The 13,667-nt window shown below is 41.0% G+C and overlaps 1 protein-coding gene and 1 non-coding gene across 10 annotated transcripts in view; both read left to right on the top strand.

The window, feature by feature from the left end:
- The first annotated feature begins 680 nt into the window (after positions 1-680).
- NSRP1 (nuclear speckle splicing regulatory protein 1) overlaps positions 681-13,667 on the top strand; it is a 72,915-nt gene continuing 59,928 nt past the window's right edge. For 5 of the 9 annotated variants that reach the window (XM_063599150.1, XM_063599151.1, XM_055101351.2 and 2 more), the window contains exons 1-3: positions 2,444-2,482; positions 2,921-2,951; positions 3,694-3,787. Coding sequence is in view for 2 of the 9 variants with exons in the window: in XM_063599149.1 (XP_063455219.1) it covers positions 2,409-2,482; positions 3,694-3,787 (168 nt within the window). In the remaining 7 variants the exon portion in view is untranslated. Of the gene's footprint in view, positions 2,483-2,920; positions 2,952-3,693; positions 3,788-13,667 lie in introns of those variants that run through there. The other 4 variants (XM_003812714.5, XM_063599149.1, XM_008965171.6 and 1 more) reach the window with 4 other exon arrangements.
- MIR423 (microRNA mir-423) lies at positions 2,714-2,772 on the top strand. The gene has a single exon (NR_163127.1). It is a non-coding gene; the product is annotated as a microRNA mir-423 (primary transcript).

The raw sequence follows: 13,667 nt of genomic DNA, 5'->3' as shown, positions 1-13,667 counted from the left end.
CTTGAACCCAGGAGCTTGCAGTGAGCTGAGATGCACCATAGCTCTCCAGCCTGGGAAACAGAGCAAGGCTCTGTCTCAAAAAAAAAAAAACTAAACTAAAATTGATTGTGGTGAGGGTAGTACAACTATGACTATACTAAACATACAACTTGACTATACTAAACCCCACTGAATTGCACACTTTAAATGAATGAATTGTATGATATGTGAATTATCGCTCAATAAAACTTTTTAAAAATATTTTTTAAAATATTATACTAGATAGAAATCTGAATCTATACAAAGACATGGAAACACCAGAAATGATAAGTATGTGGGTAAACGTATTTTTCCTATTCAAAAAAATCTTTTTAAAAACGAAGTTACTTTTTATAGCAAAAATAATTTATTGTGCATTTATGACATAGTGACAATAGCACAAAACTAGGAGATAAAATGGAAGTATGCTTTTCTAAGCTTCTTATACTATACACAAAGTGGTAGATTCTTACTTTAAGGCAGATTGTGATAAGTTTAAGACATATATTAGAAACCCTAAAGCAACAGCTTATATAACAAGCAAAGAAGTATGGTCAATAAACCAACAAAGGAAGCTGAAGCATGAAAATCATAAGCTGAATCACAGTTGGGAAAAATAGAAAACAAATAGCAATCAAACTTTTTTTTTTTTTTTTTGAGATGGGGTCTGGCTATGTTGTGCATGCTGGCCTCAACCTCCCAAAGTGCTGGGACTACAGGCCTGAGCCACCCCACCCAGCCTGCAATCATAGTCACTTTAATGAAAATGTTTTAAGCATCCAAATTAAATGGAAGAGACTGTCAGACTGGATAAAAAAGCAAGACCCAACTATTTTCTGTCAACAAGTGATCCAATTAGAATGTAAATACACAAATAGATTAAAATGGGTTGAAAAAGATACACTATGCTAGCATTAATCAAAAGAAAGCTAGTTATATTGATAGCAGACCAAGCAGACAAAGAAGAATAAAGGAATAAAGAGGGCCACTTCTTAATGCTATAGAGGTTAGCAGAGGTTAATGCAAGAGAACGTAACAATCCTAAATGTTTACATACCTAACTTCAAAATACATGACACAAACTGATAGAATTGAAAGGAGAAGCAAATTCGCAATTATAGTTGGAGATTTCAACATCCTTATCTCAGTAATTGATCTCTTTGGCTGCTCTGAGACTAGCTGGGAATGAACCAAGAGTGAATGAGTGCACAGATGTGGGCAGAGTTTTCAAAAAGGTATCATATACGGGCCAGGCACGGTGGCTCACGCCTGTAATCCCAGCACTTTGTGAGGCTGAGGCGGGTGGGTCACATGAGGTCAGGAGTTTGAGACCAGCCTGGCCAACATGGTGAAACCCCGCCTCTACTAAAAAAATACAAAAATTAGCCAGGCATGGTGGCGGACGCCTGTAATCTCAGCTACTCAGGAGGCTGAGGCAGGAGAATCGTCTGAACCTGGGAGGCGGAGGTTGCAGTGAGCCAAGATTATGCCACTGCACTCCAGCCTGGGCGACAAGAGCGAGACTACGTCTCAAAAAAAAAAAAAAAAGTATCATATATGATCCTGATTCCTATACCCAATAGCCCGTGAACAGTATTATTAATAATTTTGGTCCTTGGGCCGGGCGCGGTGGCTCATGCCTGTAATCCCAGCAATTTGGGAGGCCGAGTCGGGCGGATCACCCGAGGTCGGGAGTTCGAGACCAGCCTGACCAACATGGAGAAACCCCGTCTCTACTAAAAATACAAAATTAGCCGGGCGTGGTGGCACATGCCTGTAATCCCAGCTACTCGGGAGGCTGAGGCAGGAGAATCGCTTGAACCCGGGAGGCGGAGGTTGAGGTAACCGAGTTCGCGCCTTTGCACTCTAGCCTGGGCAACAAGAGCGAAACTCCGTCTCAAAAAAAAATTTTTTTTAATAATAATTTTGGTCCTATGTAAGGTATTATTAATACACAGATTTTCATTTTTCGCCTAATTATCCTGAACCAGTTAAAGTGAACACTTGGAAGGGGGTAGGGGGAATATCGATAGCCATGGCAGTGGTTTTCAAACTTTATCAGAATTACCCGCTGGTTAAAATTCAGATAACTCGCTTCACTCCAAAGTTTCTGATTGTGCAGGTTTGGGGTGGGGCCCGAGAATTTGTCATTTTAACAGTATCTCCGGTGTTGCTGATGCCGCTGGTCCCAGAACCACACACTGCGAACAACTGGCCTAGAACGTTGTCATTCCTTTCTCCTACAGATTTTGAGGCAGCCGGTGGGCTCCGAAACAAAACAGAGGTCACTGGATCCGATTCCCAGTACCATAGAAGTGACTCAAACCAGCGATTCAACCGACAAGCGGGATCCGGGCCACCCAAAGCCGCGCGAGAGTTTACGTGACGACATGGGCGTCAGCGTCACGGAGGCGTCGGCCACGTTCAGCGGACACGGGAGCAAGATGGCGATTCCGGGCAGGCAGTGAGTGATCCGGGAGTTAGGGTCAGGCTGGGGGATGAGAAACTACGGCGACTGTGTCTTTGGCCGAGGAGTTTTAAATGCGCTGGAAGTGAAGGGACGGTGTCGTCAGGGGTAGAGACGGGAAAAAACGAGAAGTCCTGAGGAACATAGATTCCCCTCCCCCGTACATTTTCCCGGATGGAAGCCCGAAGTTTGAGGGAGAAACTTGTGAGGAAATAAAGGAAGTTAGGCTGAGGGGCAGAGAGCGAGACTTTTCTATTTTCCAAAAGCTCGGTCTGAGGCCCCTCAGTCTTGCTTCCTACCCCGCGCTTGAGTTTCTCCCCGCTTGGATGCTCTCAGGGGCAGTGTGAAGAGAGACAGTTCCTGGCTTCCTTAGAGGGCCTTGTTCTCCTTGGCAGAAGCTCAAGTCCTGATTCCCGCCCTTCCTTCTCGTTTTAGGAATATTGTTCTGAGAAGCCACAGAAAAAGGGTAGGCATATAGGAAATTGGGGTATACGTTGCCGCAAAAGAGACAAATACTGTACGTACTTGAAAGTTTTACCTTTGATGTGTAATCCTTACTTTTGATGCGGCCTCTCGTGATCTCCGCATCTTAAAGGCCAAAACGTGAGAAACTAAAGGAGTTGGATCTGATGGGATGGTTCTCTCAGATGCTCCGAGGCAAAGCACATGATCTTAATAAAGTGTAATGCGAACTTGCCCCATGGCTACTTGGGTTTCTCAGTTAATCTTTTAAAAATTTTCGTGAGTTACACTATCCAGTCAGTTCTTAGAAACTGTGTAAGTACACAGTAGGAAAAAAAATCTAGCCATTTTCTTGACTGTTTAGACCACAAGGATAGTTGAAAGCATTTTAAAATCTTTAGTGGACATGAACTAAACTTTCCACTACACATGTTTTGTTTTCTTTAAATGTTACTGTCACTTCGCCATCTTAAAACGTTTCTGAACTTTTCATTTAGTTCTCTTCTTTGATAAAAATGGTATTCGAGTTTGGCCCGTGTCCACAAATGATCACTTAGAGTAGTAATTATAGAATCTTACGGCATGTTAGAATTTTGAGATCACTGAGAAGCAAAAACAGTCTGTTATGTGTTCATAAAGCTTATGACATGTTTTGATTTGGTAGCTTCATGTGGAAGAGGTAGTAGATGTATTTGTTAACATTTAAACATAAAGGTTTAATTTCTATTTCAAAAAAAAATATGCAGGTATGGGCTTATTTTGCCAAAGAAAACACAGCAGTTGCACCCTGTTTTGCAAAAACCATCAGTGTTTGGGAATGATTCTGATGATGATGATGAGGTAAGGAAACCTATGTTTTACTCGTGCATGGTTGGAAATGTAAATTTTTTAAAAATTGAACTTGTGACTCTGATACCTTTGCCTTTGTTATTTGTCAATACAGTGGAGTATAATTTACAGAATTGTCAAAAAGGAAGGTGTAAAGAAAGCAGCTCCACCGATTTTTTAAAGATTTTTTTCCCTCTAAAAGCTGCAAACTTTACCTTTAAACAAATACACGGTCTTTTCAGACTACTGAAATTGTCATAACAAAATTGTTGGTGTAAAGATCCCTAGGTATGAGTTATTAAGATGTCGCCAATTTTCTACAAATTTTTATTAGCAAAGCAGTTTTTAATTTGTTAACCATGAGCTAAGATCACTATATAACAGTTCTTAACAACGCTACTTTTTTTGAAATTCAGTGTCTGCCAAATGTAATTGCTCAGTTATAATCGTGGTAGTGAATAGTTACTCTTGATAGTACTACAATAACATCTAATATCAACATTTTCTATTTTAGCAGCCAAAACTACTTCTGTGAAACCCACAGTTATATATCAGAAACAACCCCAAATGTGTGCTTTTCTTTTCTCTTTTTTTTTTCTTTTTTTGAAACAGTGTCTTGCTCAGTTGCCCAGGCTGGAGTGCAATGCCGCGATCTCGGCTCACTGCAACCTCCGCCTCCTGGGTTCAAGCGATTCTCTTGCCTAATCTTCCTGAGTAGCTGGGATTACAGGCACCTGCCATCATGCCCAGCTAATTTTTGTATTTTTGTAGAGACAGGGTTTCACCATGTTGGCCGGGCTAGTCTTGAACTCCTGACCTCAGGTGATCTGCCTGCCTCAGCTTCCCAAAGTGCTGGGATTACAGGCGTAAGCCACCGCACCCAGTAAATATGTGCTTTTCTAATACTCCCATCATGTTTTAATTTTTTTTTTCTTTTTTTTTTTTTGAGACAGAGTTTCGCTCTTGTTACCTAGGCTAGAGTGTGATGGTGCAGTCTTGGCTCACTGCAACCCCTGCCTCCCAGGTTTAAGTGATTCTCCTGCTTCAATCTCCTGAGTAGCTGGGGTTACAGGTGCCTGCCACCATGCCTGGCTAATTTTTATTTTTTTATTTTTTTGTATTTTTATATTTTTAATATTTTTTATATTTAGTAGATTTTCCTGCCTCAGCCTCCTGAGTAGCTGGGATTACAGGTGCCCCACCACCACGCCCAGCTAATTTTTATATTTTTAGGAGAGACGGGGTTTCACCATGTTGGCCAGGCTGGTCTTGAACCTAACCTCAGGTGATCCACTTGCCTCGGCCTCCCAAAGTGTTGGGATTACAGGCATGAGTCACCGTGCCCAGCCTCTTTTTTTTGAGATGGAGTCTCCCTCTTTCGCCCAGGCTGGAGTGCAGTGGTGCGATCTCAGCTTATTGCAACCTCCGCCTCCTGGGTTCAAGCGATTCTCCTGCCTCAGCCTCCTGAGTAGCAGGGATTACAGGAACACACCACCACGCCTGGCTAATTCTTGTGTTTTTAGTAGAGGTGGGATTTCCCCATGTTGATCAGGCTGGTCTCGAACTCCTGACCTCAGATGATCCACCCACCTTGGCCTCCCAAAGTGCTGGAATTACAGGCATGACCCACTGTGCCTGACCGGTTTTCAGTTTTTATTATATAATAGCATGGGTGGATAATTGAACATATTTGATATTTCTTTGCTACTTTTGAAGACATTGGCTCTTTATGGCTCACAGTTTTTAAAAATTGAGGTATAATTTACATATAAAATTCTCAGATTTTAAGTGTACAGCTTGATGATTTTTGACAAATGTATATGCCCCAATCAAGATTTAGAACATTTCCCTCTCTCCCAAAAGGCTTTCCATACACTCCTGCAGTCAGTCTACCTCCCCACTTGCTACCCCAGACAAATGCTCATATTTCTATCACTAGATTAGTTTTGCCTGTTACAGAATTTCATATAAAAAAAACATACAGTATGTACTCTTTTATGTCTGACTTACTCCACTCAGTATAATGCCAGATTTATCCATGTAGTTGTAGAATCACATTTTTCTTAAAATGGATTTTTTCCCCCTTAACAGTGACTTAAGTTTTTCTTCCATTTTTCTGTTTTTATTTCTTCATAAAATATTAGAATAATTGACCATAAGAAATGAATCAAGGTTACTAGTTAAATCTCCATTTCTGCGTAGCCAACTAGAATATTTTCAAATGGAATATTGAGGAAGTTACTAATTACAACTTTTGAATTTTTAATTATGTCGTTGCATTAGTAGATATTTAATACCTACAATAGGTTAAGAGTTGATCAGTTTTGCATCTATATAGCCTATATACTTTTTATTATGTGGTACGCTTTTAACAGTTTTTTTGGGGACCTTATATAGTGTTGCTTTCAACCGGTGTCTAGTCTAGTGGGGAAGACAGACATGTGAACATGAATATAAAGCAAACTGAAATATGAAAAGGAAACTAATATACTGAGGATTCCTGTGTGCTCATTATACTTTCTTTGATCTTCAGGATCACTCTGATGTATTATTATTCCCATTTTACAGGTCAGAAAATTGAAGCTCAGGTTAAGTAATTTGTTCAAGGCCATGTGGCTGATAAATAAGTGTCAAGATTGGGATTTGAACACAGGCCTATCTGACCTTCAAACCTATACTATTCTTCTGTCTTGCCTTGTTTTAACAGTAGCGTTACAGAATGTGAATGAAATGTAGAGAATGAAATGATTCTTGTTGCAGGAAAATCAAGGCAGGAATAAGCATTTAAATAACATTCAAGGCTGGTTTAGATTTAAATAGGCAAAAATAGAGGTGAAATAATTTCATTTGGGAGAGAACAGCAAGAAATACAGAATGGCATACAAGTACAAGGCATTTTTGTGGAATAATGTGGCTGGAGAAGAGGGTATATAGGAAAAAATGTTGCAGATGCGGTTGTAACAGGATTGGGCCAGATTGTGGAGTACCTTAAATTTTTCGTATAAAATTTCAACTTTATATTTTCAAGTAGTTTTTGAGTAATTCGGTGATATCATCACACTTTTGGGAAGATAACTCTTGAATTGTAAAACAAAGAAAGGGAGAAATGAGAGATAAGTTTCAAAATGCTTGTTAGAAGGCTTTTTTAGTAGTTCAGGTGAGAGATCTCAACCTAGGTTGAGGTCAGTGGGAATTAATGGGGAAAAATGTGAGCGATACCACAGAAATAAGTAGGACCTGGCAGCCACATTGAATATATGGGAAAGAGATGGAGTCCTGATGCAAGATCTTTTTTTTTTTTTTTTTGGTCATCATTTTCCCTCGTTAAAAAAATACATAATTCACACACTGTATACTTTACCCTTTTAAAGTGTACAATTCACTGTGTGTGTGCGTGTGTGTGTGTTTTTTTTTTTTTTTTTGAGACGGAGTCTCTGTCACTCAGGCTGGAGTGCAGTGGCATGATCTCGGCTCACTGCAACTGCAACCTCCACCTCCCGGGTTCAAGCAATTCTCCTGCCTCAGCCTCCTGAGTAGCTGGGATTACAGGCACCTGCCACCATACCCAGCTAATTTTTGTATTTTTAGTAGAGACGGAGTTTCACCATGTTGATCAGGCTGGTCTCGAACCCCTGACCTTGTGATCCACCTCGCCCGGCCTCCCAAAGTGCTGGGATTACAGGCGTGAGCCGCCGCGCCGGGCCAATTCACTGGTTTTTAAGAGTTGTGCAGGCATCACCACTGTTTAGAACATTTTCCTCACCCAGAAAGAAACTGTGTACCCATTACCATCACTCCCCATTCTCCCCACCCCTAAACCCTGGCAACCACTAATTTACTTTCTGTTTCTATGAGTTTCCCTATTCTGCACATTTCATATAAATAGAATCATGCAATAGGCTTTCTTTTGTGTCTGACTTCTTTCACTTAGCATGATGTTCTCAAGATTGTAACGTGTCAGTACTCTTTATTTCTTTTTTTATTGCTGAATAATATTCCATTGTATGAATGTACCATATTTTATCTATCAGTGGTAGGCATTTGGGTTTTTCCCAATTTCTGGCAATAATGCTGCTATAAATACTTGTGTATAGGTTTTTTGTGTGGATATGTTTTCATTTCCATTGGATATTCTACTGGATATGTACCTAGGATGGAAATTTCTGGTTCATATGATAACTCTGGTTACATATATATATATATATTTTTTTTTTTTTTTTTTTTTTTTTTTTTTTTTTTTGAGACGGAGTTTTACTCATCACCCAGGCTGGAGTGCAGTGGCGTGATCTCGGCTTATTGCAATCTCTGCCTCCCTGTTTCAAGCAATTCTCCTGCCTCAGCCTCCTGAGTAGCTGGGATTACAGGCATGTGCCACCATGCCTGGCTAATTTTGTACTTTTAGTAGAGACAGGTTTTCACCATGGTGGCCAGCCTGTTCTTGAACTCCTGACCTCAGGTGATCTGCCTGCCTCGGCCTCCCAAAGTGCTGGGATTACAGGTGTGAGCCACCACACCTGGCCTGGTTTTATTTTTTGAGGAACTGCCAGACTTTTTCAAAATGGCTGCACCATTTTGCATTCCTGTCAGCAGTGTATGAGGGTTTTGACACTTCCACATCCTGTCTAACATTTCTTTTTTATTGTAGCCATATAGAAGGTGTACAGTGGTATCTCATTGTGGCTTTGATTTGCACTTCCCTGGTGGCCAATAATGTTGGACACTTTTTTGTTTTTGGAGAAATGTATATTCATGTCATTTACCTTTTTTTTAAAAAAATTTAAAATTGAGATGGGGTCTCACTATATTGGCCAGGCTGGTCTTGAACACCTGGCCTCAAGCAATCCTCCCGCCTCAGCTTCCCAAAGTGCTGGGACTACAGGTGCAAGCCACTGTTCCCAGCCACATTTATCTCTTTTTATTTTATTTTATTTTTTGAGACAGAGTCTCGCTCTGTAGCCCGGGCTGGAGTGCAGTGGCACGAACTTGGCTCACTACAACCTCCACCTCCTGGGTTCAACCAGTTTCCCTGCTTCAGCCTCCCGAGTAGCTAGGACCACAGGTGCAGCTGGGATTACAGGCATGTGCCACTACGCCCAGCTAATTTTTGTATTTTTAGTAGAGACGGGGTTTCACTATGTTGGCCAGGCTGGTCTCGAACTCCTGACCTTGTGATCTGCCTGCCTCAGCCTTCCAAAGTGCTGGGATTACAGGCATGAGCCACCGTGCCCGGCTTTACCTCTTTTTAAATTGGGTTGTCATTTTATTATGGATTGTAAGAGTTCCTTTAGTATCTTATTAGATATGTGGTTTGTAAGTATATTCTCCTGTTCTGTGGGTTGTCTGTTCACTTTTCTTGAAAATATCCTTCGAAGCACAAAAGTTGTTTTGAGGAAGTGCATTTTTTGCTGCTGTTGCTGGTGCTTTAGTGTCCTACCTAAGAAACCATTGACTAATCCGAGGTCACAAAGATTTCCACTATGTTTTCTTCTAAGAATTTTGTTGTTTTAGTCCTTGAGTTTAGGTCTTTCATACATTTTGAAATTTTTTTTTTTTAATAATAAGAGAGAGGGGGTTCAACTTCATTCATTTGCATATGGATATCCAGTTGTCCCCAGCACCTTTTGTTGAAGACTGTTTACCATTAAATCGTCCATCGTCTATTTACCATTAAATTTTCTAGCACCCTTGTGGTTTAATATACAAATAATTATAAAAATCACTTACTATGGATACAACAGAAGGATTGGACATGCTTATCTTGCATTTCACATTAAAGCACCCTGGTATACTGTGTAACACAAAGCATCATGGCCAGGCATGATAACTCATGCCTGTACCCTCACGCACTTTCGGAGGCTGAGGTGGGAGAATCGCTTGAGGCTAGGAGTTCAAGTCCAGCCTGGGCAACAGCGAGACCCCGTCTCTATAAAAAAAAAAAAGTGTGGTGGCACACACTGGTAATGTTAGGTACTTGGAAGGCTCAGGTGGGGAGAATTGCTTGAGCCCAGGTTTGAGGTTGCAGTGAGCTAGGATTGTGCCACTGCACTCCAGCCTGGGCAACAGAGGGAGATCCTGTCTCTAAAAGAAAAAGAAAAAGCGATATGAAATGACCACAACATACCACAGTTTGAGAAGGATGGGTTTACACAAGTAATCTAGAGAGTTTTTTGATGTTACTGCTGTTTCTTTTCCATTGTGAAATGAGGCTGGTGTTAGCTAGCCAGTGGGTACACTAGAGTCAGCAAAGATAGGCCTGGGCCATTTTGTGCTAGCTTTCTCCTTCCCTCCTGCTCTTCCTCTTTTCCTCCTTCCTGTAGTGGGACTTTAATACAGAGAATTGTTAACATAGGTGATGGAAGACTTGAGATGCCAAAAAGGGGATGATGAGGCAGTCGAGAGATTAGCAGCAGTAAGAAGCAAGTAGTGATATATAGAGGGATACAAGTAGGAGATGGTTCTTGGAGGCTGGGGACCAGAGTTACCTGGTGGGAACTGGGCTTGTCCAGAAGGAGCAGAAACATTTGGGAGATTCAGTCTTAGAGAGAAAGGTTCTCCTACCTTCCGGTCAAAGCCAATGGACAAGGGAGCTGCAGCTTATTTCTTAGTGAACGGAATATAAAACCATTCCTTAGAATAATTTCCTTACCTATAAAAAAATCAGTCCGGTTAATTCCAGCTTGTCTTTTTACTGAGAAGTAAATTTATTGAGTATATTTAAATATTTGTGAGATTTGGCCAGTCATGGTGACTCAGGCCTATAATCCCAGCACTTTGGGAGGCTGAGGTGGGCAGATCACTTGAGGTCAGTAGTTCAAGACCAGCCTGGCCAATATGGTGAAACCCCATCTCTACTAAAAATACAAAAATTAGCTGGACATGGTGGTGGGCACCTGTAATCCCAGCTACTCAGGCTGAGGCAGGAAAATCACTTGAACCCTGGAGGCAGAGGTTGAGTGAGCTGATATCAAGCCACTGCACTCCAGCCTGGGTGACAGAACGAGACTCCGTCTCAAAAAAAAAGATTAAAAAAAAAAATTTGTGTGATTTGACTATATATTAAAATCTCTTTCATAATTAGTCAACAATTTAAGCAACAATTAAATTATTAGTGCTGTGGAAAATATAGAAGAAAGATAATTTCTTATTCCCCTCCTGAGGAAAGCATTTGATACACCTGGAAAGGAGCTGCTATGAAGCCAATTTATCTGTTCTTTTTATCAATTCAGCAGCATTTAAGATCAGATTTTTTCTCTAGTGGTCCAGCAGAGGGAGCCCTAGCACATGAATTGTTTTCATTTTGTGCTTGCATCCAGGTTTAGTTTAGTGGGAAAGTGGTAGTCTATACCTTTTAATTATAATTTAAGCAGTTCCTCCTTTCTTTTTTGAGACAGAGTCTGGCTCTGTCATCCAGGCTGGAGTGCAGTGGCGGCATCTCGGGTCACTGCAGCCTCCACCTCCCAAGTTAAAGCAGTTCTTGTGCCTCAGCCTCCCAAGTAGCTGGGATCACAGGCGTTCGCCACCAGGCCCAGCTAATTTTTGTATTTTTTGTAGAGATGGGGTTTTGCCATGTTGGCCAGGCTGGTCTTGAACTCCTGGCCTCAAGGGATCTGCCTACCTCAGCCTCCCAAAGTGCTGTGATTGCAGGCGTGAGCCACCATGCGTGGCCTAGTAGATCCTCTTTTTCAAATTGTCAGAATAAGTTAGAAATAATTATCATTTTGTTCAAGGTGGGAGAGATGGTTGGGGGGGTGAAAGTTTTTACACCATATGAGTAAGAAAGCATATTCTGATGCTGCTATCAATTCATAAGTGAGTGGTTTTGCTGTCATAATTTTCCGGTCTCACTGTCACCATGTTCATTCTTTTCTGTTGGATTATTTTAATTGTTTCATAACTAGTTTCCTTATTATCTGTCTTCTCAAATTATTTATGATATTGTCAGATTGATCTTCCTAAAGCACAGTTATAATCACTGATCCTCAGTCCTGAACGTAATTATATTTAAAATCTAAACTGCTAATCTTGACTTTGAAAACCTTCTCTATGCTTTGCCCCTAGAATGCTTACTAGCATTTTCTCCTAACTGTTCCTCCATAAAAAGTACACTGTCGTGCTTGCAGTTTTTCACAGCTCTGCTTTTCTTTACACTGGAAGTCTTCTCCCCATTTTTTTAATGTCCAAATTATAGCCATCCTTCAAAACCCAGCGCAAAAGCTACTTCTTTCAAGATACCTTCTTTGATTTTCCTCACTGGAAAGAATCTCTTCCTTTTTCTTACACTCTTTACCTTTCTTATTGCACTTAGCTTTTAAAAGCTTGCATTATAAGTTGTTTACATACATGTCTTGTCACTGTACTAGATAAAGTATGAGCTCTATGAGTTAGGATCTGGCCATCTAGCCTAGCTTCGTTTTTATTTTTTGAAACAGAGTCTTGTTCTATTGCCCAGGCTGGAGTGCAGTGGCGCGATTTTGGGTCACTGCAACCTCCGCTTCCCAGCCTGAGCAATCTTTTAGCCTCCGCCTCCTGAGTAGCTGGGACCACTGGTGCGAGACACCACTCTCGGCTCATTTTTGTATTTTTTTGTAGAGACAGGGTTTCGCCATGTTGCCCAGGCGGGTCTCAAGCTCTTGAGCTCAAAGTAAAACGCCCACCTTGGCCTCCCAAAGTGCTAGGATTACAAGTGTGAGCCACCATGCCTGGCCTAGGCTAGCTTCTAAAAATTAGTAAGATTATTTATTCAGGTGTTTTAGCTGTCTGTATTGTAAAGATCCAGATAGTAAATGTTTTAGGCCTTGCAGGGCAACTGTACAACTTCAGTCTCAGTGTGAAAGCAGCCATCAGGCAGTATGTAAATTATGAGCATGAGTAATAAATGTGTTTTAATAAAATTTTATTTACAAAAATGGAGATGGGCTGTATTTGACCCATAGCCTACAACTTGCTGACCACTGGTCTGTATGATTGTTCTCAAAAGTATTTTTGATAACAGATATTTAATGAGTGTTGTTAAGTGACCAAAATGGTTAGATGTTGCATGACAGATTAAACCTAGAACTCTTTTTTAGATGTTTATCTATGATAAATGCCTGCCCATTTTGCAGAGCATAATGAATTTTCCTTTTAATGTCGGCAATTGAAATGTTTATTTCTAAACAATGGTATACTTGTGAAATCTAGTTTTGTAACATAATTTATATGCCATTAAGAGATACGATGTATACAATCTGAAAATTGTTGCACTTTTTTTGGAGACAAGGTTTTGCTCTGCTGCCCAGGCTGGAGTGCAGTGGTATGATCACGGCTCACTGCAACCTCGACCTTCTGGGCTCAAGTGATCCTCTCACTTAAACACTCCAGTAGCTGGCACCACAGGGATGTGCCACCACATCTGGCTAATTTGTTTATTTTTTGTAGAGACAGGGTCTCCCTCTGTTTCCCAGGCTGGTCTCAGACTCCTGGCCTCTAGTGATCCTCGTGCCTCAGCCTCCCAAAGTGTCGGGATTATAGGTGTGAACTACTGTAACTGGCCTAGTTGTTGCTTTTGGATAAAGAGACAAAACTTTTTAACCACTTTAAAAGAGAGTATTAAGTTTAGATAGCTAAAATTTATTAACTTAGTTTTACATTTTATTTAATTTACATTACTTATTATTTTTTTTCATTTTTTGAGACAGGATCTTGCTCTTTCACCCAGGATGGAGTGCAATTTGTGCAGTTGCAACTCATGGCAGCCTCAACCTCCCAGGCCGAAGCACGCCTCTCACCTCAGCCTCCCAAGTAGCTGGGACCACAGGCACACACCACCATGCCTGGCTAATTTTTTAATTTATTTTTTGTAGAGACAGAGTCTCACTGCGTTGCCTAGGCTGCTCTTGAACTCCTGGGCTCA

The sequence above is a fragment of the Pan paniscus genome, chromosome 19, assembly GCF_029289425.2.
Source record: "Pan paniscus chromosome 19, NHGRI_mPanPan1-v2.0_pri, whole genome shotgun sequence".
NCBI lineage: Eukaryota > Metazoa > Chordata > Mammalia > Primates > Hominidae > Pan > Pan paniscus.
This window is presented reverse-complemented; position numbering and strand designations above follow the sequence as displayed.